The sequence below is a fragment of the Equus caballus genome, chromosome 22 (assembly GCF_041296265.1).
Source record: "Equus caballus isolate H_3958 breed thoroughbred chromosome 22, TB-T2T, whole genome shotgun sequence".
NCBI classification, from domain to species: domain Eukaryota; kingdom Metazoa; phylum Chordata; class Mammalia; order Perissodactyla; family Equidae; genus Equus; species Equus caballus.
In genome coordinates, this window is record NC_091705.1 from 23,568,313 (window position 1) to 23,595,535 (window position 27,223).

A 27,223-nucleotide genomic window follows, 5' to 3' on the forward strand; every position below is an offset into this window, starting at 1 on the left:
GACAATCCTAAGCGTGGATGTGTTTATCAACAAAGCTTCTAAATATATAAAGCAAAAACTGATGGATCTGAAAGGAGAAATGACATCACAATTATACTTGTGGATGTCAACATTCTTCTTTCAGTAACTGATAAAACAGAAATTCAGCAAGGATATGAAACACCCGAATAATCCTATCAACCAACTTGACATAACTGACATTTATAGAGACCTCTACATAGCAGTAGCACAGAACACATTCTTTTCAAGTGCACATGGAACATTCACCAAGACAGACCATATTTTGGGCCTTTTACATTGAACAAACGTTTAAAAATTTAAATGATACAAAGTATGTTCTCTGATCATAGAGAATTAAAATAGAAATCAAGAACTGAAAGATATCTGGAAACCCCCCAAATATTTGGAAACTGAACAACAAAATTTTTTTTTCTTTTGGTGCAGGGGAAGATTAGCTCTGAGCTAACATCTGCTGCCAATCCTCCTCTTTTTGCTGAGGAAGATTGGCCCTGAGCTAACATCCATGCCCATCTTCCTCTAGTTTATATGTGGGATGCCCACCACAGCATGGCTTGACAAGTGGTGCGTAGGTTCACACGGGGATCCGAACCGGTGAACCCCAGGCTGCTGAAGCGGAACGTGCGAACTTAACAGCTGTCCTACCAGGCTGGCCCCAGAATAATGCATTTCTAAACAACCCATGGGTCAGAGAAGAAGTCTCATGAGAAATTAGAAAATATTTTGAACGGAATTAAAATGAAAATACAACATATCAAAACTTGTGAGATACAGCTAAAACAGAGCTAAGAGCAAATTTTATGACATTAAATGCTTATACGAGGAAAGAAGAAAGGTCTCAACTCAATAATACAAGCTTCCACCTTGAGAAACTAGAAAAAGGAAAAGCAAATTAAGCCCAAACCAAGTAGAAAGAAATAAAGAGCAAAAATCAATGACATTGGACACAGTAAAACAATGAAACCAAAAGCTGATTCTTTGAAAAGATCACTATGACTGGTCTCCTTATAAAAAGGGGAAATTTGGACACAGAGACACTCAGAGAGAGATGACACTGTCAAGAGACACGGGGAGAGGACAGCTGTCTGTGAGCCAAGGAGAGTGGCCTGGAATAGATTCTTCCCTCACAGCCCTTAGACGGAACCGACCCTGCAGACACCTTGATTTTGGACGTCTAGCTTCTAGAACTGGGAGAGAATAAATTTCTGCTGCTTAAGTCGCCCAGCCTGCAGCACTTTATAACTGCAGCCCTAGCAAAGTAACACAACTCATAAATGAATTTAGCAGGTCACAGGATGTAAGGTCAATATACAAAAATCAATTGCACTTCTCTATGAGAGCAATGAACAACTAAGAGCTGTCAAGCCAGCTCTTTTGATACCGTAGGTTGAATGGCTTGTAAACAACAGGAATTTATTTCTCACGGTTCTAGAAGCCAGAAGGCCAAGATCAAGGTGCTGGCAGATGCCATATCTGGTGAGAGTTGGCTTCCTGGTTCATAGACAGCCGTCTTCTCGTTGTAACCTCACATGGCACAAGGGGCGAGGGAACTCCCTGGGGTCTCTTTAGAAGGGTCCTAATCCCATTCCTGAGGGCTCCACCCTCAGGACCTAATCACCTCCCAAAGGCCCACCTCCTAATGCCATCACCTTGGGAATTAGGTTCCACATATGACTTTCAAGGGGACACAAACATCCAGTCCATTGCACAGCCAGATCCCACTTCATCCCAGTCTGGAGGTGGAGGCACCTGAGTGAACAGGCCTGGCGTGTACAGCATGCAGGCCACCAAGGCTGTGGGTTTCCACGTGCGTAATTTTGGAAAATGAAAAGTGCTGGGAAGATAATACATCTAGACTGATTAGGGAGGGCGCTTTCCACAGGGGCCGGGGAAAGTCTCTCTGAGGAGATGACATTCGAGCTGAAATTTGAAGGACAAGGGTGCGGTTTTAGGTGTCAATACCTAACACCCCCTTTCTTGCCCAAGTTCTGAAGCAACTGAGTCAAATGCGGAGTCAGGTCTATTGAAATCAACATCCGACTGCTGTTCCAGTTACTACTGCTGGATAACAAACCATCTGAAAACTTAGTGTGCAACACAGCTGTGTGATGGAGACGGATCCCGTGCGTCAGGAACTCAGGAAGGGCGCAGCAGGGATGACACGTCTCTGCTCCACCATGTCTGGGGCCTCAGCTGAGAAGACTCGATGGCTGAGGGGCCTTGATGGCCAGGGGCTGGGGTCATCTGGAGATGTACATGTCTAGAAGTTGAGGCTGGCTGTAGGCTGGCACCGCAGCTGGGCTGCCAGCCAGAACACTACATATAACCTCTCTCTATGTTCTCTCCACATAGACTAGTTAGGCTTCCTCACAACATGGTGGCTGGGTTCTAAGAGAGAGAGTGTCCCAAGAGAGTAGTACATTTCATTTTTATGATCCAGCTTTGGAATTCACATAGCGTCACTATCACTGTGTTCAATGTTTAAGGCTGTCACAGAGATACACCCAGGTACAAGAAATGGGGACATAGATCCCACAACTGGATGGCAGGAGTGTCAAGGTCACATTGTAAAAAGAGCATGTGGGATTGGAGATGTTCTTGAGGCCACAGTTACTGATAAAGTGGTTTTTAGGACATAGCCTAGGTCTAGGGGTCAGAAGAGGTATGTGGCTTCAGTAAAGCTTTCTCACATGGAAACAACGAAGTGGGAATAAATGAGACTTGCTCTTGAGAGAAGAGCATTTCAGCAGAGGGAAGATCGGTCGCAAAGGCCCTGCCATGGGCAAGAGTGGAGTGTGCTCCAAGAACTGGAGGCTAGCATGTAGCAGAGGAGGCAGTAGCAGAGGAGGAGAGGTTGATGGGGGAGCTGCATTTGGAGAGTCTGGCAGGCAGGACCTTGAATGCCAGGCTAAGGAGTTTATTGGGAGGCAAGTGGGTGCTGATAAAGGCTCAAGGATTCCATCAGGCTGTTCCCACAAAGACCCGGGCCACCTCAGGGCACCATATCCCCATATCCAGGAGCCAGTTGTGTCCCAGAGAAAACAAGGGACTGGACCTTGAGACTTGGCCAGTGTCCTTCACATCCTACCCTGTGCACGCCCCTGTTTGGCCTGTGGTGCAGAAGGCCCCTGGGAGACCTGAAGCAGAAGCTGCAGACCATTCCAGGTTAGTGTGGAGCCCCAGAGTGGGATCTGAAGGGACCAGGGCTTACCCCAGGGGTGACGACCTCCTGCACCCCCAGGATCCCACCACCCTCAGCCCTTTGCCAAATCGGACTATTCCCTGGGGGTGATGCTGCTGGTCAGAGCAGAGCATTGGGCTGGACCTCAAGGTGATGCCCACTCCACTCATAGCCTCATCCATGGCTTGGCTGATATGTCGCTGTTGTGGGTGCCTCCCGGAGAATCCCCGCTCAGACCATCGCATTCACCCTCACAGCTCCCAAGCACAGCTTGAGTGCGACTGGCATTACAGAGATGCGGAAACCGAGGCCATGGGAGAACCGGGGAGGAGGGACTGAAACCAGCAGAGGATGGAGCGGGGACTAGAACCTCAGACGGGGGCCTCCCAGCGGCCCAGCTTCACCCCTCCCGCCCCATATTCGCTAGGGGGTCGTCTGCACGTCGTTTGTATACATCTGTCCAGGCGAGGGGTGGTGATGAGGACCCAGGCTCCTGGCCCTGGGACTCGACTGCTGCTGAAACCCCCACCGCCGCGCCCTTCCTGGTGACTTCCGATACCCATCGGGACGCTCGGCGCCCTTGCGGCGGTCAGAACTCGCGGGACGCTCGGTCCTCCCCCCCCTGGGGAACGCCGATGACTAGGGGGCTCCGGCCTGCACCCTCCCGGACCGCCTGGTAGGGGCGGGACCAGAGCGGGCCGGAGAGGGCGGGGCCCGGGTGGCTGGTGGGGCGGGGCCTGCGGGACAGTCGGGCGAGGCTGGGGCGGGCGCGAGCCTGAGAGGAGTGACGGACAGGGCAGGACCGCGGGGCGGGGCTTGGTTGACTGACAGGGTGGGGCGCGGCTGGGGCGTGCGGTGGCGAGCTGGACTACAGCGAAGGCAGGGCTAGAGAGGGGCGGCGGTCCCCGTGCGGGGGCGGGACCAGAGATGACCGCAAGAGCAAGGTGGGGCCAGGGCGAGGGAGGGTCTAGCGTGGCTTATGAAGGCACTGCCTGAGTGACGGACAGGACCAGGGCGGGCCCGGGGCTGAGCGACCGGGGAGGAGCCTTTCAGGTAGGGGCGAGGCCGGCGCCGGGCTAAGCTAGGACAGGGACACGAGCTGGGCGGGACCAGGGATAACTGACAGGACAAGGTAGGGCTGGAGATGGCCGGACGCTGGACTACCAGCTGGAGCCCAGCGGGAAGCGGGCACAATGACTGTTCAAGGGGCCAGGGAGGAATGACTGGCAGCTCGAGGAAGGGAAGGAGGGAGGAGAAGCGGGGACGTAGGTGACGTAGTACGAGTGACAAGGCAGGTGGCGGACCTGGAATAAGGCCCGCTTGTGGGTGGTGAGGGCGGGGCTCAGGGGCCATGAGTGACAGCTAGAGGGGTCAGCCTCAAACATCGTCCCTCCTGCTCTGCAAGGAATTCCCTTTCCGGCTGAACACCGCGAGCTTCCCACATTTTTCGTGCCCTAGGTGAGGGACGGCTCGCCGTTGCTGCCTGGGCTGCCACCAGCCGGCTCCATCTCTCCGCCCGAGTGCGTCTGCCCTAGGCGAGGGCGTTGCAGAGGAGATCAGACCCGCGAAGGAGGTTTCCATCTTCCGGGTTTCCATCTCGTCACTGGTCCCATCTCAGTGAAAGCCAGCCAAGGGCGTCCACCTACCCCTGATCTCGCCACGGGATCGGTCCCAGGGCCAGGAAATTCGCCTTTAGCGGCGGTCCCCGTGGCAGCCCTGGTTCGGCGTTGGTTTTGACCCGGCCCTCCTGTCCACTGTTGCAGAAACGCTTTCAGGAGTGGCCCCTGGGGCTGCGGGTCTTCTTGCGATTCCTCCGAGACTCGCGGAGACTCCTCCGAGTCTGCGCTTCCGCCCGGGCGCCCTCATGCTGGCGCCGCCCGTCACCCTGCAGGCCTCAGGGTCCCGGAATCACGGCACCCGCACCGAGCCTGCGCCGTAGCCCTCGTTACTGCTGCGGAGCGGAAGGCCTCGCTCCCCATTCCTGGCCACGCCCCCTCTGTTCACCGGCCCCGCCTTACGCCCAACTGGCCCCACCCCCTTGGTGCCTCCGTTTCCCTGCTGTTCCCTGACCCCACCCTTACAGTGCAGTCCCCGCCCCTAAGGTTAAGCCCCGCCCACGTCTACCTTTTCCCCGCCGCTCTATCCCAGGCCCCATCCACCCTCCATCTCCGGCCCCGCCCTGCAGTCATTGGTCCCGCCCCTCCTTACCACACCTCCTCCCCCTGTTCAAGGGGCTCCTGAGGGGCTGAGAGTCTAGGTGTGCGACGCTTGGTCCAACACCTCTGCTTGCTTTCGCTCTCGGGTCCTGCGTGAAGCCGAGAGCCTGAATGGGGATCGTCCCGGCAGGGTAGCTCAGGTATGTGGCTCAGGTTTGCGTATCTCGGCAGAATCTCGGGGGCTTCTTGGATCTGATCAGGTGAATGCGGGCTGCCCCTTTCTGTAGCGGCTCCCACTGGCGGGTCGGAACCTCGGGACCTGCGGAAAGGGACAGATCCCTCTCACCTCCTAGCTCTGCTCTTTCCGCAATCTCAGCCTGCAGTCACACGTAGGGCCCTCACATCGCGGTGAGTGGCCTGTAATGCCCCGTCCAGAGGTCCCTCCCGTCTTGTGCCCACCAAGGTTTCCGGGGGAAGACTCCTACTCCTCGGCCCCGGGACCCCTGAGTGACCTACCTCATGGGAGAGTCTATCTCTTCCCAGGTTCCAGACCTCCAGACGCTGCTCTGCATCGCCCCACAGGCAGTGGTGCTGCCCTGTACTAACCTTGAGCAGCCCAGGGCCTTCTTCCATCCCATAGCGCTCAGCTCTGGGGGCGGGCTTCCCCAACAGATGTTCCTTATCACAGCATCGCCCCACATCTGGGGCCTGGAGTTCCCACAGAGGCGGGGGTGGGAGAGGGCAGGGCAGAACAGAGGGCTGTGTTCTCCAAATGCCTTCCCTTGGGAGGCCCTGTGAGGCTTGGGGAAACTGAGGCCCAGAAATGGCGCTGCTTGGCGACCAGCATGGCAGCAGTAGAGGCTACACATCAGCCACTCCCTCTGGGCAGCCAGCACCTGCCTGCCCCCAGAAAGATCTGACAAGACTCAAAGCATGTTCTCCCCAGGTTGCCTGAAGGAGGATCTTCCCTTGTCCTCTGGCTATGGGGCTACTCTTTAGAACACCCTAGTCCGCATCCTTGAGGTAAAGTGGTCCTCTTGCGGTCTCTAAATTCCCTTGGTCATGGGGAAGGGGGAGGAGCAGCTCCCAAGAGTAATCATAGCTAGTCCTGGGAGTTGGGGGTCTCCTGGAGATCCAGGAGCCTCCCACGCTGCCTTCTCGCAGCTTTATATCTGTGGCCGCTAAAGTCCTGAATGGAGGTGACGTGCGTCCTGCCCACTCTAGAGTCTCTCTAGCACCTTCCACTGAGTCCTTGCCCTTCTAGGCTCGTCTGCCCCCCAGGGACTAAGCCCCTCCAGACACTGGCTGGAGTGGGTCCCTATCGCCTCACTGGGCTACAGGAACCCTGATGGATGGGTGGGCACTGGGCACACCTCATGGAGGCAGGGCCAGGAGACCTAGAAAGCTCTGGTTCCAGGGCACAGAAGGGACCCACAGCCTTTACCCATCAGTCCACCCCCCATCAGTATTCCAACACTTCCAGGCCACATTACTGAAGTCATGCTCTGCTCCATTTAACCACATCACTCCCCTTACCATTGGGGGCGCCCCATCTTTAAAATAAAATCCAAGATCCACACCATGGCCTATGAGGCTCTGCTTGGTGGTCCAGCCTCTCTCCAACTCTCCCTTTTGCCCATTACACTCTGGCCAAGATGGCTTCTCTCTGTTCTTTGAACACACCCGTGTTTTTTTTCCTCTGGGCCTTTGCACAGGTCTTTCTCTCTGCTTGGAACTGGATTGTAAGCCCTATAAGAGTGGGGACTGTGTTTGGTTTTATTTGACTCTGTATCCCCAAGCATTTAACCTAGTAAATAATAGACACTCAATAAATGCCAGCTGTAATAGGTCTTAATAAATAATTCTTGAATCAACGTGCCTGATGCTTTTCTACTGATTTGTTCAATCTTTACCACAGCCCTGTGAGGTAGGAGCTATCATTAGCTCCCTCTTATAGAAAAAAAAACCCCAGGAACTCAGCTAAGATTTGAACCCCAGAAGGAGGGTTTTTTTCACCTCTCATTGAGTATAGGGCCGTGAGAGTGAGGCGGTACACCACAGGCCAGCTCCTAGATTCTAGATGCTTGTAGGCTTCCTCGAGCAGGAGGTATCGGGTCTGGGCTGGAAAGCTGGCAAGACTTGGGTCTGCAAAGGCCCTAAGAGAGCATTCCAGGTAGAAGGAACAGCAATGAGCAAGGTAGGGAGGCAGGAAGATGTAGATCTTGGGACCTCCCAACTCAGGGCTGGGCCAACCCAGGACACACAGCCAGCTGGGTCCCAGGGCGCTGTGGGCTGGGGGTCTCCAGAGGCAGGACCCCCACTGGCGGGTGTTGTGGCCGGGCGTCACTCTGCAGTCCCTCTCTCCAGGCTGTGGGCTGGGGCGCCCCCAGGGACGCTGGCTGGGCGCTCCCACGCCCCGTCGAGGCAGGACGTTCCCACGAGGGGGCGGCCCTGGAAAAGGCTGTGGGGCGGGCCTGGCGGGCGCCAGCGCTCTGGTCCCTCGGCAGCAGCGCATTCTCCGTTACTGGCCTGGCAGACCCGGGTCGCGCTGCCGCTGCCGCGAGCCGCGAGGTGAGTGAGTGGGTGGGCGAGCCCCAGCTGGGGAGGGTGGGGATGCGGCTTGGACTCCGGCTTTCACCACCCGGTCGGTGCTCTTGTGGTCCCCCCATAGAAGAGGGTCGGGAGTCTTCTGGCAGCTGAGAGTTGAGACTCCTGGGGAATTATCCTCTGTCTGCATATGGGGCACCATCTCTTTCCCCGAATGTAGATTACCCCTTCCCTCTCCCCGTATGTGGCGCGCCCCCACCTACTTATCACTGATGGGGAGCCCTTCCTTCCCAGATGTGGGGGCCCCCTCCCACTTACCACGTATGGTATACCCCCTCCCTCTCTCTACTTATGGGGTGTCCCTCTCTCTCCCCAGATATGAGGAGCCCTTTCTCTTTCCAGAACTGGGATACCCCCTTCCTGTCCCCACATGTGTGCTCCTCTTCCTCCCTCTCACCCAGTTTGGTCCTTGTCCTCTTCTAAAGCCACCTCCATGGGATGCGAGACCCTGGGACTTCCCTGGGGGAGAGGGGGGTTGGGCTTGGGCTCCGTCTGTCCCCCTCCCCCACCAGTTCTAGCAGAGCAGGCTCTCCGTGCACGTAGGCAGCCAATTAGGGGGGAAGGGGTGGGGGCCAGACCATCTGTGCAGAGATCTTGGCAGATGGCCCTGTAGGGAAGAGAGGTAGCCCCAGGACCAGCTCCCTCCCTACCTGGCCTCCCACCCACTTTCGTCTAGGGGCAAACAACTGAAGGAGGTTTCCCAACCTGGCCAGGCTGAGCTGGGGCTGGAACCAGAACCCAGGCTTCCAGCCCCAAACTGTTCAGATCCTGCCTTAAGAGTCAGGCCTCCTCCCACTTCTCAGATGGGAATTGAGGTTCCAGGAGAGGGTTCCAACTGTCTCCGATCCCCATCTACCCCCAAAGGGATATCAGGCAAAATTAGAAGGGTCATGGGCATGCAGGTGACCTTGAAATCCTGCCCTCTTCCCACAACTCCTGAGAAAGGGTTTCTCTGTCTGGGCCCTGAGGAGTAGGGCAGAGGGCACTGTGGGGGCAGGACTCATCCACCCCACCCCCAGATGTTCTTCAGAGCTGCCTGGAGCTTGGTGCTGAGGAGAGGAGGACTCGGATCGCGAGGGATCCACAGCCCAGGAGACACCGGTGAGACCTGGACATCTGCCTCCCTTGCCTAGCTCTGAGGCTAGGGGCAGGAGTCCTCTGCCGGCTGCCCCTGTCCTTTCATGGTGCCCTGGGCCTAGCCCAGAGCCATTGCCCGCAATCCTGCTCCTTGGTCCTGGGCCACGTTCCTCCAAGAAATGGAGCTCACAGGGTGAGCAGACAGCAGCTCCGTCCATTCCAAGCTTGCTCAGGGCCCAAACCCCAAACCTCAGGCCCCTGAGGGCTTTGTGTCCTGAGGTGGAGGGTGCTGACAGAAACTTGGACCTCCTTTCCAGACCCTGGTGTCAGTGCTAGTTAGAAGAAAGAGGCCTAAAGCAGGAGAGACTTCAGCCAGATAGCAGAAGGGCCGTCCTGACCCTCGGGGGAATAATAACAGATAACGTTTATTGAGCCCTGACTGTGCACCCCAAGCTACAATAAACATTTTATACAGATTAACACATTTAGACTTCACAACAACCATGTGAGGTGGATGTTGTGCTGTTATCTCCATTTCTCAGATGAACAAACTGAGGCCCGAAGACCTAGATATTAAAAGAGCCAGGACTCCTCGCTCAAAGCAGTTCCAATGCTATCCTGGTAAGGTGGTACCAATGCCCTCCTTGTGGGCATCTCTGGTGACAATAAACAGAAGAAGCTTTGTTGAGACCCTCCTAGTGCCCAGCCTTGTTCTGGACACCCACACGGAGCCCTCCAGGGCTTGGCCATCAGGGAAAGCTTCCAGGAATGGGAGCCAGTAGTGAAACCAACCTCGATTGATCAGTGTCATCTACAGAGCAGCTACGGTGTGCTAAGCCTTTGGAGTGTATTATTTTGGAGCTCCCACAACAGTGTGAGGTAGGTTCTCCTATCAGCCCCGCTTCCCAGGTGAGGACCTTGAAGCACAGGGAGGTAAAGGGGCTGTTGAACTGGGGCTCAAACCCAGCTGACTCCAAAGCCGTACCGTTGACCACTCACCAAAGGCAGATGGACAGCGCTTTGTAGCGTGCAGAGCAGTTTCACATCGGACTCTCAGGCTCCTCTCACTGAGCCTGCGCCCGCCCATTGCCTCTGCCTGACATGCCCTCGTCAGCTCAGATCTCCCTGGAGAGCAGGGGAGTTGAAGCCAGAGGGGCTGAACTGCAGCCCTGGCCCGGCTCCTTATTACTCTGTGGATTTCAGCAAGTCACCTACCTGCTCAGTTTCTTCATCTGTGAAGTGGAGATGCCAGTGTTGCCTGGCTCAGAGTGATGCGGAGTACATAAGTCAACTCATCTAAAGGCCTTAGAATGGCTCCTGGCACACAGGAAGTGCTCAATAAATGCAGCCCTCTTTATTAATATTATGGGTAGTGCTGGGATGTCCCAGGGGCAGCCTGAACTCAGCTCTTCCCTTGTGCCCACAGCCCATAGCAAGGGGAAGATGCCCCCCTACACCAACTACCACGCCCAGCGCTCCTACCCCATGCCAGACGAGCCCTTCTGCACAGAGCTCAATGCGGAGCAGCGGGCCCTGAAGGAGAAGGAGAAGGGCAGCTGGACCGAGCTGAGCCACGCCGAGAAGGTGGCCTGTAGGTCTAGGGTGGGGCTGGCGGGGGAGAGTGGGCTGGGGGTGACTTTGAAAAGAAGCGTCTGTCAGGGAGCAGTGGGCAGGAAGACCCCCCCAAGACAGCCAGAACCCCCCCAAATACTGAATGCACATCTGAGGGGGGAAGCACATTCCTTGTTCATGCATCTTTTATTCACTCAACTCTTTGTGCACAGCCTCATGCTGGGCGATCCTGGGGACATAAAAGTGAATCACCTGGATGGTTCTTGCCCTCAGGGTGCTCCCAGTCCAGTGGGGGAACCAACACAAGCCCAGATAACTGTAATATAGGATATGTGGCGAGGGTGAAGTGTGTTCAAGGGGCTGTGAGGACCCAAAGGAGAGAGAGATGAAATCCTGGTGGGCCTTCCAGAGGAGGGCATGTTCTAGTTGACCTTGAATGGTGAGGCTGAGGGTGCTGCCAGGTGGTGGGAACAGCATGGGTAAGGGTATGGGAGCGGAAGAGCATGGAGGGTCCTAGGCATCAGTAAGTGCTGTAGGGGAAGGAACAGAGAGAGGCGGTGAGGTGGCCAGGAAAGAAGGGGGCCTGACCCTGGGGAGCAGGAGGGATGTGTGACTCCAATTCCTGCCCACCAGAAGTGCCCCAGGCTGACTCCGATATTTGGAGCCTTGTCACTAGCTCCTGGCCATGCTTTGCATAGAGTAGATGCTCCGTAAGAATTTGCTGACTGCACAGCATCTGCTGCAGGGAGGGGGAGGCTGAACTCCCTGAGGCCAAGAGTTGGCCCAGGGTCCTTGGAATGGATGCACCTGCCACCCCTACTTCCCCGCCCCCACCTGCCTCCAGTGTACCGGCTCCAGTTCCACGAGACCTTTGCGGAGATGAATCGCCGCTCCAATGAGTGGAAGACAGTGATGGGCTGTGTCTTCTTCTTCTGTGGATTCACAGCTCTGCTGATTTGGTGGCAGCGGGTCTATGGTGAGTGGCAATGCCTCACCCGGCTGCAGCCCTGGGCCATGCCTTTGTGGCCACAGCCACCAGCCAAGCTCTTATAAGGGAACTATGTTGGCACTCCTCTGAAGATTTTTGAAAAGTCCCCCAGGGAGGTGTAGGGAGACGGGCAGAGCACAGCTGCTAGGTTGGAATGTAGGGCCTTTACCTCTCTGGGCCTCCATTCCCTCATCTGTAAAATGGGAATGATAGTGCCTACATCTTAGGGTTCTTGTGAGGATTTCATGAGGGAGCTGCAGGCCAGTGCCTGGCACATAGTCATGAATGGTGGTGTTACTGATTGCTGTTATTAACCGTGAGCTTTTCAGTATATTGTTTCAGCTGGTCTAACAAAGAGTCCCCAACATACAAGAGCTTAAACAAGATGGAAGTTTTATTCCTCTCTCACAAAAAACGCCAGGGAAAGTAGGGGGACTCCACAATGTCCGGCTCCTTCTGTCTTGTTGCTCTGCTGTCTTTAACATGCAGCTTCCTTCTTGACATACAAAATGGCTGCTCCAGCTCCAGCCATAAAGCCTACATTCCAGTCAAGAAGAGGAAAAGGGAGGACGCATTCGTCGCTAAGGTCCAAAAATTTCATGCACCTGCTTCTGCTCACATCCTATTGGCTAAAAATGATCACATGACTATAGCTACAAGGGAAGCTGGGCAATGTAGTCTTTAGCTAGGTGGTCACATACCCAGCTGACCATTTATTACCACAGAAGAGTGATTCTCAAAGTGTGGTCCCTGGACCAACAGCTTCACTTGGCTCCTAGTTAGAAACGCAAATTCTCAGCCCTCCTCTGAGTCTACTGTCAGTCACTCGAAACGTGGGGCCCAGCAGTGTGTGTTTTAACAGACCTCCAGGTGATTCTGATGCCCACTCAGGTCTGAGAAGCACTGCTCTGGAAGAAGGGAGAGGAGACCAGGAAGAGCTGGCAGTCTCTGCCTTAAGTGACTTCACCTGATCTTGTTTCTTCTTCTGCAAAACTGTGATGGGAATTCCTACCTTGCGTGAGGATGAAACGAGAGCCTTTGGGAAAACTCTAGGCTAGCCTAATGTGTGGTACTAACAGGTGCCCATAAAGACATTTTCTCTCTTGCCCACCCGCTGGGATAGAAAGTACCAGGGAAGGAGGTCAGGCTGAGTGAGCCTCAGGGGCAGAGGGACCAGGAAGTAGGATGTGAGTGGTGTTGCAGGCTCCGGCCCCCAGGCCTTCCCTGATCCACAGTCAAGGCTCCTAAAATGCCTCCGTGAGTGCTTCAGCCTCTGGGTTGAGTGTTCTCTGCCCAGATTTGTAAAGCGAACACCCCTACCCCACCTCCTACTCCCAACCCCTCAGCAAGCGAAAGAAACGCTCTCATCCTGGCCCCTCCCCGATAAGTGGGAGCGCACTCAGTAATTATGGTAGCGCTCATGGATTAGGGGCTTGACATCTGTCCCACACTGTGCCAGCTGCTTTGTAAGTACTAACTCATTCAAGCCCACAACCCTGGTGGATGGGACCTGTTTTTGACAGGTAAGGAAACTGAGGCTCAGAGATATGAAGTGACTTGTTCAAGGTCACAAACCGATGGAGTGGTGGAGCTGGGATGTGGATTAGACAGACTTTAAACCAGTGCTCCTACTGCCAGTGGGCCCCAGAGTAGGTGAGGAAACGGAGGCTCAGAATGGGGAAGGGCCTTGGCCCAGTTCCCACAGGGGATCTAAGGCAGAGCTGGGATCAGAACCCTGAGGGCCCTGGAGTGACACTTCAGAAAGGAGTATGGTAGGCAGGGCCGGACAGGGTGGAGGGAGCTCCTGAGCGCAGGACACCCGAGCCCTGTGACTGGAGAGCCTGCTCCGCGGGAGGCGGCAGGCCTGGCAGGGTGCTGAGCCACCTGTCCCTGCCACATGCCTTCCTGGCAGTGTTCCCTAAGAAGCCCATCACCCTGACGGCTGAGTGGAAGGCCCAGCAGCTCCAGCGCATCCTGGATATGAAGGGCAACCCCGTGCAAGGCCTGGCCTCCCAGTGGGACTATGAGAAGAAGCAGTGGAAGAAGTGACAGGCCTCCCAGGCTCCTCCTGCAGCCTCACCCCAGCCCGGAGCTGTGGAGGCCCCTCCCCTCTCCTGAACCCCAATAAAGCTGACCTGTTGTCTCCTGCCTTTCATCTCCGCCTCAGTCTTTACCTCCCGTAAAGCCTACAGGACACCTAAAATTAGGCGGTACAGCAGGTGAGGGGCAAGAATAAGCCACTTTCCGGGGGCTCAGAGCCCAGCTTGTCAGGGAGGGCTTCCTGGAGGAGGAGTGGCTGGGGATGAGTCTTAAAGGATAGGGGGGATTAGGAAAGGCAGGAAGGAGAAGGGAAGGCATTTCAGGCAGAGGGAATGGCTTGAAGAAAGGCAAGGACACTCCTTTATTCAGTCAATTAACAAATATTCATTGAGCACCTACTGTGTGCCAGGTACTAATCCAGGCCCTGGGGATGCAGTGGTGAACAGGACAGACCAAGTCTCTGGCCTCATGGAGGAGACACCTCCCTCGCTGCGGGAGACAGAAAAATGAATCAGTAAGTGTATTATCCAGCATGTTGCATGGTAATAAGTACTATGACGAAAGAAAACAAAGCAGGATAAAGGAACAGAATTCAAGGGGGTTTTGGGGGTGGTTGGGGAAGGCCTCTTGGAGGAGGTGGCATTTGAGAAGAGGTCTGAATGAAACGAGGGAACAAGCCTTGTATCAAAGAACAGCAAGTGCAAAGACCCTGAGGTGGGATTCTGGTTTGCATGTGCAGGAACATCAAGCAGGCCACAGTGACTCCATTCGACTGGAGTGACTGGAGTAGAGTGGCTTGGAGAGAAGAAGGAAAGTGGCTGTGGTGTAGAGGGTTGGTCTTGGGGTGGAAAGCAGATTATACAGGCCTCATGGGATTTTATTCTGAGCATGATGAGAAGTTGCGTCAGTTTGGGTCTCCAAGAAGCTAATGCCAAGAAGGAATTAAAGATGTGAACTGATTTGTGGGGAGTAAAGCCTGTGAAGGCTAAAGAAGAGCAGGGGCAGGAGCAGGTGGTGAGAACCTTCTGGCGGTGACGCAGGCCTGGCCCCTGTGGGAGGAGAGAAGGGAGGAAGCAGGACTGGATAGGAAGAGCCCTGGGCTTCAGCACGCTTTATGGTCTGCATCCAGCCAGGAGACAGAAACCATAGGGTGACGTAAACGGGCTGTTTAACGTAAAGAATTATTAACCTTGGGGCTGACCCTGTGGCCGAGTGGTTAAGTTCGTGCGCTCCGCTGCAGGCAGCCCAGTGTTTCGTTGGTTCGAATCCTGGGCGCGGACATGGCACTGCTCATCAAACCACGCTGAGGCAGCATCCCACATGCCACAACTAGAAGGACCCACAATGAAGAATATACAACTACGTACCGGGGGGCTTTGGGGAGAAAAAGGAAAAAAATAAAATCTTTAAAAAAAAAAAGAATTATTAACCTTACCCAGGAGAGTAACTACACAGATGGAGAGAGAACTTTAAAGGGTATCCTAGGGAGCATGCCCAGTGAAGGATAACCTTGGACGGGGGTGCCTTCCCCAAGCTGGGGTTCAGACCTCATTGAGAAGGTGTGGCTGAAACCCACTGGATGGTGGGCAGTTTGCTGCACTGCTTGGGCCGGAGCTGTGGGTCACTGGGCAAGAAGGAAGCAACTCTCAGAGGCTTAAGGGAGCTGAGGCTGGCGGGTGGGATGGGGCACCCCTGCAGGTGTGAGGCCTAGAGGGTGTGGTCCCCGCAGTAGGAGGGTTGCAAGATGATGGTCCCCAGGCTGAGGGGCTGCAAGGGCACTGATAGGCTGTGAACACCGGGCTCCTGGCTGCAGCGCAAGTCCACCAGGTGTCCTCACACGCTGCTGACCAACCGCACAGCAGGAGCAAGAACACATACATGTCCCAGAACCAGAAAGAGAAGCCAGCTTTCCTCCTGAACTGTCCCCTCCAACACCCTCTACTGGCAAAGCTTAGCGTCTCACTGGAAGGGAGGCTGGGCTCAGAGTCCAGTTCATTATCGTAGGGCAGGCACTGAAGGGCGAATTTGGAGCTGAGAGGCAGCAAATTGAGAGCTGGCACCGCGTCTTTAAGGAAGTCTTGGCCAGGCCAATGGGCAGCCCCAGAGCAAAAGATGCCCTTCAGAGGAATCCTGTACTGGGCAAAACTGACCCATCCCCCAAACCCTGCTGTGCTCAGCTCTTGGCTGGGAGCAGCCCAGGAGGACGGTGGCCTCAGCGTGGACACGGCAGCTGATCTGAAAGTGCAGCAGCTGGAGGTGGTCACACAACTCCCCTCGTCATAGCATAGCCTCCTCAAGGTTCTCCTGAAGACAAGTCCGGGCAGCACACCTCCACTGACACCCCGGATGCCAGTGGAAGGATTCAGCAGAGCAGCTGGGACACGATATTCAGTCAATCAACCAATATTTATTGTGCCTCCACTGTGTACTTGGCTCTGGGAACAGAGGGACTGAGACCTCATTCCAGTCCTCATGAATCTGAAAGGCAGGAATGGGGAGCAGACATTAATCAGAAGGTCAAGCCCAATGAATTCTAGGACAAATGAGTGCCAGGAAGGGGAGCTACATGGTACTTGGGCTGACCTACAGGGGGAACTGACCTAATCTACAGAAGTTAGGGAGGGCTTCCCTGAGGAAGTGTCCTCAGACTTGAGATATGAAGGATGACCAGGTGTAAACTAGTGAAAGGGGTAGTAGAACAGCACTATAGGCAGAGAAAAGCATGTGCAAAGGCCATGTGGTAGTGAGGACCATGGCATGAGAGAGGAAATAAAGGGATGTCAGAGGAGAAGGAAGAGATAGACAAGGAAGGCGGGGAGGTAGGAGCCTCTCAGGACCTTGGAGACTTTGCTGCTTCTACTGAAGAGACAAGTCTGGAAGAAAGCAGGGAAAGATGGAGATGCGGAGTACGAGGGGCCAGAGTCTGAGGAGCCTTGAACATCCATTTAATTTTTATCTGACCAACCACACGGCAGGAACAAGAACACACACACACACACACACACACACACATTCCAGAACCAGAAAAAGCAGCCGCCTTTCCTCCTGAAACAGCCTCTCCAGCCCCCTCTACTGGCAGCTGCCTGCAGCTGCCTTGACCCCAGGCTCTCTCTAACCTGAGGGATCCATGCATCAGTCGCTGCCTTAGCGTGAGAGACGCGGGGGATCCAGACATGGAGCAAACAGGGGCCTGCCCCCAGGTCTCCCAGCCTGTTGGGCAGGACTGGCATGGGCACAGTCGCACAAATTCCAGTTATAACATAAATAAGTACTCGGGATGTAACGTACAACATGATGACTGTAGCTAACGCTGCTGTCGGACATATGGAAAAGTTGTGAAGAGAGTAAATCTTCAGCTCTCATGACAAGGAGAAATTTTTTTCCCTTTTTCTTTTCGTTTTTTTAATCTACATGAGAGGATGGCTGTCAGCTGAACCTATTGTGGTAATCATTTCACAATATATGCAGATCAAACATAATGCTGTTCACCTTAAACTTATTCAGTGATGTATGTCAATTATTTCTCAATAAAACTGGAAAATAATGAAATATCCCATAACATGCTTGGACTCCATTGTTTTGACCCAGACTCTGATGTTTTGCTGGCAGCAGGAGCCATTGGGACATAACTGAAGATGTCAAAATACATGGACAGTCAAATTTGTTTGGATTAATAAATTGCTAAGGAATCGTGTTGCAGATAACAAAGAAAATTGTCAGAACTGGCCCAGGAAAAATTACATGTTGTACTAGTCAATTTTTCCCCTACAATAATGCTGTGTAAGAAACAACCCCAGAACTTGGCGGCTTACAACATTGGGCCTTTGTTTCTATCCTTCATGGGCCTGTGGGTTGGCCGAGGCTCTACTGGGATCCACTGGCTTTGGTTCCGGGCTGCAGGTTGGTATTTCGGTTGCTAGGGCTTCCAGAACAAAAGCCCACAGCCTGGAGCTTAAAACACAGAAACGCACTTTCTCACGGTTCTGGAGGTACAAGTCCAAGATCGGGGTGGCGGAGGATTGGTTTCTTTGGATGCCTCTCCCCTTGGCTTGTGGACAGCTGCCTTCTTGCTGTGTCTTCATATGGTCTTTCCTCTGTGTGTGTGTGTGTGTCCCTGGCGTCTCTCTGTGTGTCCAGATTTCCTCTTCTAATAAGGATACCGGTCAGATTGGGTTAGGGCTTTCCCCAACGACCTCGTGTTAACTTCATCACCTCTTTAAAGGCCCTGACTCCAAATACTGTCACATTCTGAGGTGTTGGGGTTAGGACTTATACGCGTTTGCAGGGGACACAGTTCAGCTCATAATAGTTGAGTTCAGGATTATTCCATCAGTCTCCTTGTTCTGGGACCAGGGGCACCTGGGGCACAGTCTTTGCATGGCAGATGAGTCAGAGACTCCTGGGGGGCAGACAGACAATGAGGACACATGGGGACACTCCTAACTAGGGCACACAGAACCAGCACCACATTCTATTGGCCAAAGCGGGTCCCATGGTGTTTCAGTTACTCTTTTTTTTCAGATTTTATTTTTTTCCTTTTTCTCCCCAAAGCCCCCTGGTACATTGTGTATTCCTAGTTGTGGGTCCTTCTAGTTGTGGCATGTGGGACGCCGCCTCAGCGTGTCTTGATGAGCCGTGCCATGTCCGCGCCCGGGATTCAAACCAGCGAAACCTCGGGCCGCTGAAGTGGAGCGCGCGAACTTAACCACTCAGCCACAGGGTTGGCCCCATGTTTCAGTTACTCTTGCTGCATTACAAACCACCCCAAAACTTAGAGGCATCACACAACCATTTTATTATGCTCACCGATTCTGCTGGTCAGGAATTCAGGCAGGGCACAGTGGGAACTGCTTGCCTCTGCTCTAGAACATCTGGGGCCTCGGCTGGAAACACTCAAAGGCCGTGGCCAGAACCTTCTGGAGGTGTTTTCACTCACACATCTGGTGGTTGATGCTGGCTATCTGCTGGGACCTCAGCAGGAGCTGTCACCTGGAACACCTCTCTGTGGCATCCGCAGGTGCTCTCTCTGTGCAGGCTAGTTTGGGCTCCCTCAAAGCACGGTGGGTGGATCCCAAGAGCAAGTGTTCCAAGAGAGCAAGTGGGAAGTGTATTGCATTTTTATCATCTAGCCTCAGAAGACACATAGCATCACTTCTGTCAAACCCCATTGGTCAAGGCACTCACACTTTCACCCAGGTTCAAGGTGGAAAGGACATAAACTTCGCTACACGATGGGAGGACATCAAGAGCACAGTGGAAGACGTGAGAAGCACATGAGATGGGAAATATTGTCGTGGCCATCTTTGGAAAATATAGTCTGCCATCCACAGTCAAGCCCAGCATCAATGGGTAGAGGCAAGGGAAAGTAGAATTGTGAGCAAATAATACAACCTACCACAGATGTGTAGAAATACCAACACAGAATCAAGGTGACAGAAACTCAAACCACATTGAATCAGATGTTGACTAAGATCCCAACAGAAAATAAAATTATGACATTTAGAGAATCAAATTTGACCTGAAAAAATTGGACCAATTAGAAATAATGGACACAGTAGACAACACACAATGGCAGGAAACCAGTGAAATCAGATGTGGACTAAAAATGACTGAGAGAAGAATTAAATCTTCATGGTGGCATTTACTCTATGAAACCAAGTGATTGTCATGGAAAACTCATTTTGGAAAATTAAATTCAAAATAGGAGACATTAGAAAGAATTTAACTTTGGTCATAAAATAACGGATCAAGGAATTAAATTGCCTTCATGCAGCTTGCTCAAGAAAACTCTTTCTTGATGTATTAAGATTAGTGTAATTCTGATAAAAATATTTGGATTCAAAACTCAAAATAGTCAAAATAGTCCTGGGGTAAATATATCTACGGGGTCAAAACATTTGGGCCAATATATCCAGTAATATTAAAATTTTCTGTAAAAAAAGAGAAAGATACTCAAAAGACAAATAAGAAACTAAGAAGTATTTATGTGTATGAGTGATAAAGGGCTGATTTCCTTAACACGTTTTTAAAAAAGAAGTCTGACAAATCAGTAAGAAAAAACAAGAATGCAATAGAAAGTGTTACAAAAGTCATGACCAGGAAGATTATAAAAAAAGAAAACAAGTGGCCTAAAAAGTTCTTATGGAAAATTTTAAACATACAGAGAAGAATAGTCTAACAACCTCCATGTGCCTCCCTGGGGTCCACAAATATCTGCTCATGGTCCCCTGACTTCCCCATCCCCAGCCCTGAATGATTTTAAATACATCCCAGGTGTCACATTATTTCATCCGTAAATATTTCAGTATGTGTCTCTAAACAATAAGGACTATTTTAATATACACAACCAAAATAGTATTAATGTACATAAAAAGTCTTAATATTTTCTTAACATTTAGTCAGTACGCAAATTTCCCTGATTGCCTTATAAAAACATTTTCTTGATTTGAATTTTCTTAGAATGAGAATCCATCTTAACTCTAAAGATTGCAGTCGGTTCCTCTGAATCTTTGGTTTTGGTATCAAGGTAATCGCTTCCCTCCTCTTCTATTTTCTGGAAGCGATTGTGCATAAACAGTGTTAATTCTTCTTTTAAACATTTAGTAGAATTCTCCAATGGAATCATCTGAGCCTAGAGATTTTTGGAAGGGGGAAGTTTTTAAACTACAAAATCAATTTCCTTAACTGTTACAGGGCCGTTCAAATGATCTATTTCATATCGGGTGAATTATGGTAGTTTGTACTTTTCGAGTAATAAGTTGCATTTACTGCTATAAATGTCCCTCTGAGCACGACTTTTACTGCTTCCCATAAGTTTTTGGTCCTTTGTCTCTAAGTATTTTCTAATTTCCTCTGTGATTTCTTCTTTGATTCATTGGTTATTTAACAGTTTGTTGTTTAATTTCTACAAATTTGTGCATTTCCCAGTTTTCCTCCTGTTATTGATTTCTAGCATACATTACATGATTTCAGTGTTTTAAATTTGTTGAGACTTGTCCTCTGGTTTAACGTACTGTCTATCCTGGAGCACATTTCATGTGCACTACAGAATGTGTATTTTGCTGTTCTACAGATGTTTGTTAGGTCTAATTGGTTTACACTGTTGCAAGTCCTCCATTTCTTCTCATTTCCTTTGGTGTATATTTTTAGGATATTTTCTTGATGGTCACCACAGGGATTACAATTAACATCTTAAATTTATAACAATTTAGTTTGAATTCATACCAAATTAACTCCTATAATAGACAAAAACTGCTCCTACACAGCTCCATGCTGCCCCCTTTATATTATTTTTGTCACAAGTTATATCTTTATATATTGTATGTCCATTAACATAGATTTCTAATTTTTTTGCATTTGTGTTTTATTTTTATTTACTTATTTTTTGGTATGGAAGATTGGCCCCGAGGTAACATCTGTTGCCAATCTTCCTCTTTTTGCTTGAGGAAGATTGTCACTGAGCTAACATCTGTGGCTGCCTTCCTCTATTTTGTATGTGAGATGCCACCACAGCATGGCTTGATGAGTGGTGGGTAGGTCCACACCCAGGATCTGAACCTGTGAACCCTGGACTGCCAAAGCAGAGCATGCAAACTTAACCACTACACCACCAGGCTGGCACCCTGCATTTGTGTTTAAAATCATGTAGAAATAAAGAGAGTTACAAACCAAAAATACAATACATTCCTTTTATATTTACCTATGTAGTTCCCTTTATCAGAGTTCTTTATTTCTTTGGATGTCTTGAGATTTCACTGATTTCTGCTCTGATCTTGATTATTTCCTTCTGTTGTTTTGAGTTTACTTTTGTGAGTTCTGCTTTTTCTAGTTTCTTGAGGTAGAAGCTTAGACCATTGAGTTGAGACTTTTTCTCATTTCTAATGTATGCATTTATTGCATAAATTTCCCTCTTGGCACTGCTTTAACCACATCCCACAAATTTTAATATGTTGTATTTTCATTTCACTCAGTTCAATGTATTTTTTATTTCCCTTGAGACATCCTCTTTGACCCATGAATTATTTAGAAATGTGTTGTTTAGTTTCTAAGTGTTGGAGATTTTCATGTTATCTTTCTGTTATTGATTTCTAGTTTTGAGTTCATTGTGGTAAGAGAACGTACTTTGTATGATTTCAATTCTTTTAAATTTGTTGAGGTTTGTTTTATTGCCCAGAATATGGCCGATCTTGGTTTATGTGCTGTGGGCACTTGGAAAGAATGTGTGTTCTGCTGCTGTTGTTAATGTCAATTGGATCCTGTTGGTGGCTGGTGGTGTTGAGTTCTCCTATGTCATTGGGGACTTTTCTGTCTAGTTGTTCTGTCAGTTGTTGAGAGAAGGGTATTGATTGCGGATTTGTCTGTTTCTCCTTTTAGTTCTATCAAGTTTTGCTGTTTTCCTTTGATTAGTGTTTGCAAGATATATCTTTTTTATCCTTTTTCTTTCAACCTGCCTATATATTTGAAGTGAGTCTCCTACAAACAATATATAGTTGATTTCTCAAATTTGCTCTGCCAATATCTGTCTTTTAATTGGTATATTCAGACATTTACATTTAATATAATTATTGGTATGCTAAGATATATCTGTCAAGTTTTGTTTTTTTTTTATTTTCGGTGCGTTCTTTCTGTTATTCATTTCCCTGTTTTCTTTTTTCTGCCTTCCTGTGGGTTATTTGAACATTTTTTTTCCAATTCCATTTGAATTTATCTATAGTTTTTGAGTGAGTCTCTTTGCATACATTTTTTAGTGATTGCACTAGGTATTACATTATTTATACATAATTTAACACAGTCTACTGGTGTCATCATTTTACCAGGTTGAGTGAAGTGTAGGACTTTACCTTCTTTTATGTCCCTTTACCCACTTGCATTATCGCCAGGTGGGGGAGGAATTCTGGGGTCCCAGTGTGGTCTTCCTTGACATTTCAGGGAAAGGGGGCGGCAGGAGAGGGCTCATTCCTGGCCAGCACAGATGACAGTTTTGGTTCCCTTGACCTTATCTCACAATGCCCCACATTGGTGGGGGTGTTGGGGAACCTTGACTCGTGAAGGTGGAAGTCTGGGCTCCCCACTCAGCCTTGGCTGATGCCATAGTCTTTTCAGTGGTATTTGGCTGGAGTAGAGCTATTATTGTCTAAGAATTTTCTGTTTTGCTAGGTTGTTCCTTTCCTAATCCTTTGACTAGAGTGTGCAGGCTTTGCTGGGGCTGTTTTTTGTTTTCTCTGACCGTGGGCTTTTTTGGGTAGCCAGCTCTTGCCTCTTCAGCTGTGAGTCTAGGATCTCTGAGGCAGAAAGAATGCCCAGAGAACTCGCTGCCATGTCGTTCCTCAGGTTCTGAGGTGCATGGTGGGTGTGCTTCCTCTCCACCTTTCAGAGCTTTCTTAGGTTTGCTTTGTATACATCGTCCAGGGTTGTTAGTTCTACTTAGCAGTAGAGAAAGGGAAAAGTACATCTGCTCCATCTTCCCGGAAGTGGAAGTGCAGAAGTGCGGTTACGTGTCCTGAGAAGTTGCCTCCAGCCTGCATTTTACTGATTACATTCCCATGGATCATTTATTATGTCCCTCTGTCCCCTGTATTTTCCATCAATGGTGGTTACATTTAGAGGCTTTCGTCAAATTCAGATTTGACTTTTGGGGCAAGAATATTTCATGGACGTGCTGTGTTCCTTTGCCAGGAAGCACACGAGGCCTGTCTTTTTGCGCTATCTCCAGCCTTCGTTGGTCATTGTGTAGATCCATTAACTTATTAGGGGTACAGATGGCTTTCAAACTATTAAAAGATGCCGACCTCAATTAGAGTTTGGAAAATGAAAATTTAAAGTATGGGATACTATTTTTTCATCGACCAGATTGACAAAGATCAAAGAGTGTTAGCACGGATGTTGGCAAGGGTGCAGGAGACAGGCAGTGTCACAGGAGGCCGGTTCTGGCTGTCTCCATCAAAATGACACAGGAACATATCCTTTGGTCCAGCAATTCTACTTATACTAATATCCTGTGGATACACTCGCACGTGTGCAAAATGATGGATATATGAGGTTGTTTATTGCAGTATCACTTGGATTAGCAAAATTTGACAACTATCAAATTGTTCCTCCCTCAAGCAGTTTACCACCTGGTGTGCCACAAAGTTTCACAGGTTGTGGCAGACGTGTTGGTGCCCCACAATGTGCCCTCAGACCACCCTCAGAGGTCATGTGCAGCTTTGGTGGACAGTTCTCATTCAAGGGAACAGGCACCTGTGTCTCTGACATAGGTTTATGCTTGACCCAAGCACAAGGCAGGCCGGAAGTGCCCAATGCCGAGGAGAAATAACCCAGGAGCAGCCTTCAGCTGATGAGGCATGGGACTTGGTGGATAAGTACCTCGGTGTTCTTGCCCCTAGAATGTTTCAGGGTCTTTCAAAGGATCCCTTGGGAAGGAGCCCCATTGCCTGAAGTGGCAACTTACCCGTCATTGGGTGCTGTATTGTCTTCCTGTCCTTCCCGGCCTCACCGCCCTGGGATCACCACTTAAACTGCTTACACCCGAATCCTTATTTTAAGCCTTGCTCTTGGGGGATATCCATATCAAGGTTAGAGCTTGGGACAGTTGGAGTCCCCAGACCAGTCCCCTCAGTGGTCCTTAGAGCTGTGGTGGTGAGGGGTGTGGGGTCTGATAGCATAGCCTGGTAAAATTTATATAGTATTTATGCTGCCAGATGCATTCTTAGGCACTGTTTATAAGCATAAAATCTGCATAACCACCCCATTAGGAATTATCATCCCTATTTTACAGGTGAAGAAACTCAGGCACAGAGAAGTTAAGTCACTTGTCCAAGAGCACCCAGCTCCCCTAGTCAACCTGGTTTCAGAATTCTGCTCTAACCACTACACAGCCTGTCTCTCCTCTGGCGCCTGCTGCTCCCCCAAGATGAACTGAGCGCAGCCAAGGTTGGGCTCTTCCTTGTTAGACATCTGCAGCAGCGGTCAGCCACAGAGCACGTGGCCACCCATCTGGGAGGGCCACCACCCTCCCCAAGGACCCTCCACCACGTCCGTGGAGCCACTGGAGGAACTTGTTTCCCAGGTGCCCAGGGAGCTTGCCATAAAACCCAGGTGAGATTCATGTGCCTAAGATGGACGGCCAACCAGCTGTGGAGACATGCTCCACCACGTAAATGCTTTGCAAACAGGGGCCTTATCACTATTTTCGTTTTTTGTTATTATTTTTATAACACAATAGGACACAGCACATTGTTTTGTTTTGCTTGGCAGGTGGGGGCCATTTTTTACATCGGTGCAATTTGAGTCAAGCCTTTCTGATGTGGCGTCTGGTGGTTTCCCACTCAGCAACAAATTCACAAACGACCTTGTTGGCTAGGCCGCTACATTATGTTTATGTTCTTTTTTATTTTTGGAAGACCTTTTTCTTCCTTTATGTCCATATTCTCTGTACCTTAGTGTTTCAAGAATGACTCCCTCAAATTTTAAGATTGACATTAAAACTTTGTAGTAAGACCATTTAGATTTCCTAAGAATTCATAAGGCTCTTTATCATGGAATTATTCAAGCTAATTATTCACGTGTGAACCTACCGAAATGGGATGGTTTAAATAATTCAGGAGGGAATTAATGCTTCATATGCCCAGAATTCTAACATCGGTGCATGGATATTCATTAAAAATCAAAGACAGGGCCGCCCCGTGGCTGAATGGTTAAGTTCGAGCAATCCGCTTCGGCGGCCCCAGGTTTCGCTGGTTCGAATCCTGGGCTCGGACATGGCGCCGCTCATGAGGCCATACTGGGGAGGCGTCCCACATGCCACAACTAGAAGGACCCACAACTAAAAATGCACAACTATGTACCGGGGAGCTTTGGGGAGAAAAAGGAAAAAAAAATAAAATAAATAAAAATCTTAAAAAAAATCAAAGATGACAAATTTATAGAGATCATATATGTTCATTTCTATTATTTTCTATATATTAAAAAAAGTTCTTGTTATTTTTGTCTCATGACAAAGGCTGTGATGGTGGAGATAGAAAAATGGAGAGCTGGACATTATGTAATGAACTTGATCATGATGTAAGTGGCTGATTTTTCTGCATGACTTAATTTTTTAAAATTGCACAAGCAATGCACACAATCATTGTCTTAAACTCTTATAGAATTAGAAGAGTATGAAAAAGTGAAAGCTAACTTTCAATCCTTAGCTTGCTAAAATTTTTTTTTTTTTTTTTGAGGAAGATTAGCCCTGAGCTAACTGCTGCCAATCCTCCTCTTTTCGATGAGGAAGATTGGCCCTGAGCTAACATCTGTGCCCATCTTCCTCTACTTTATACGTGGGATGCCTACCACAGCATGGCTTTTGCCAAGCAGTGCCATGTCCGCACCCGGGATCTGAACCTGCGAACCCTGGGCCGCTGAGAAGGGAACGTGCGAACTTAACCGCTGCGCCACTGGGCCAGCCCCTAAAATATTTTTCTTTAAATCATGAATAGATGTTGAATTTCACAAAACACTATTTTGATATCTACTGAAATGCTATAAGGATTTTGTTAATGTTTCAATATAATGAATTATGTTGAAAGATTTCATATATTGACTCAATCTTATTTTCCTGGAATAAACCCTACTAGGTCATGACGTATTATTCTCTTCATATGTTGTTAGATTCTATTTGTTAATATTATAATCAGAACTTCAGCTTGCATGTTCCAAAGTAAACTGGCCTAGAATTCCCTTTCCTTCCCTTCCTTCCTTCCTCTCCTCCCTCTCTCTCTCTTCCTTTGTGCTATACAGTGTTGCCCAGTTTTAATAAGTTATAATTTTCTCAAAAAAAAAAAAAAGAATTTGAAAGCTTTCCATCATCTCCTATGTTCTGGAACTCATCATTAGTTTAAAATGCCCCAAATGACAAAGATCATTGGGATTTGAAATCCATTTGATTACATTATATTTGTCAACGAGGGGAAGAGCTAGCGGAGCATTAAATACAGTTTCAACTGTAAGCTTTGGAATGGTTTACAATTTTCTTTTATCCCCTACTTGAGGTTACAAAGTTTCTTGCGGACGCTGACTACCAGGAGTTTGAAGAGAGCCTCATTAATAAGCCTTGATCAGGAACTGTGTAAACAGCTTCAATCATAAAACCTCACAGAAAAACGTTGTGTTCACAGGAACGAGATCAAGTCTCTCAAGAAATAAATTTTTAAATAATGTATTTGGATGTTTTAATCAACGTTAATACCTCATATCTTCTCTGTGAAATGTGTTGTATTTCATTTCTCTTATCATAAAAATACATATATAGAAATGGAATTAATTTTTCCCCAGGACCCACATAGACAGTCCCAAACTCCTTCTGGCTCTCCCGCAGAGTGCAATTCCAATATGTTACGTGTGTGCCATGGCATGCTTCAGGCTGAGAATCACTGAGTTAGAGGTCTGGTTAAAAAATTTGTGGAACGCTACAGCTGGAAAAAAAGAATGAAGCTGCCACGAGTTGTTAACCGTTCAAATTGCATGATGAGTACACGGGAATTCATGTATGAATGTGGAAACTTCTAGAGGATACGTTACTTAGGTGGCAAAAGCAAGGGACAG

At 49.7% G+C, this 27,223-nt stretch overlaps 1 protein-coding gene and 3 long non-coding RNA genes across 7 annotated transcripts in view; 3 read left to right on the forward strand and 1 right to left on the reverse strand.

Moving 5' to 3' along the window:
- Window positions 1–6,009, reverse strand: part of LOC138920225 (uncharacterized) — a 24,290-nt gene extending 18,281 nt beyond the window's left edge. The window contains exons 1-2 of one of the 2 annotated variants that reach the window (XR_011431053.1): window positions 5,872–6,009; window positions 5,413–5,674 (exon numbers count right to left, since the gene is read on the reverse strand). This is a non-coding gene — a long non-coding RNA (uncharacterized lncRNA). Of the gene's footprint in view, window positions 1–5,407; window positions 5,675–5,871 lie in introns of both variants that reach the window. The other variant, XR_011431054.1, reaches the window with a different exon arrangement.
- On the forward strand, window positions 4,146–7,229 carry LOC138920226 (uncharacterized). Its single transcript, XR_011431055.1, has 2 exons — window positions 4,146–4,252; window positions 4,658–7,229. It is a non-coding gene; the product is annotated as an uncharacterized lncRNA (long non-coding RNA).
- A 611-nt stretch (window positions 7,230–7,840) lies between these two features.
- Window positions 7,841–13,748, forward strand: COX4I2 (cytochrome c oxidase subunit 4I2). 3 transcript variants are annotated; one of them, XM_005604417.4, is made up of 5 exons: window positions 7,841–7,926; window positions 8,937–9,063; window positions 10,466–10,630; window positions 11,456–11,587; window positions 13,512–13,747. In XM_005604417.4, the coding sequence occupies exons 2-5, from the start codon at window positions 8,982–8,984 to the stop codon at window positions 13,646–13,648; spliced, it is 516 nt and encodes a 171-aa protein (XP_005604474.1). In that variant the 5' UTR covers window positions 7,841–7,926; window positions 8,937–8,981; the 3' UTR covers window positions 13,649–13,747.
- A 297-nt stretch (window positions 13,749–14,045) lies between these two features.
- Window positions 14,046–26,277, forward strand: LOC138920126 (uncharacterized). Its single transcript, XR_011430826.1, has 2 exons — window positions 14,046–14,153; window positions 24,417–26,277. It is a non-coding gene; the product is annotated as an uncharacterized lncRNA (long non-coding RNA).
- The last annotated feature ends 946 nt before the right edge of the window (window positions 26,278–27,223 follow it).

Bases quoted from the DNA above. Each gene is read 5' to 3' on its own strand.
- COX4I2 (XM_005604417.4), top strand. From the start codon at position 8,982: ATGTTCTTCAGAGCTGCCTGGAGCTTGGTGCTGAGGAGAGGAGGACTC. The intron at 9,064-10,465 runs GTGAGACCTGGA...TTGTGCCCACAG, and splicing joins CCACAGCCCAGGAGACACCG to CCCATAGCAAGGGGAAGATG. The intron at 10,631-11,455 runs GTAGGTCTAGGG...ACCTGCCTCCAG, and splicing joins CCACGCCGAGAAGGTGGCCT to TGTACCGGCTCCAGTTCCAC.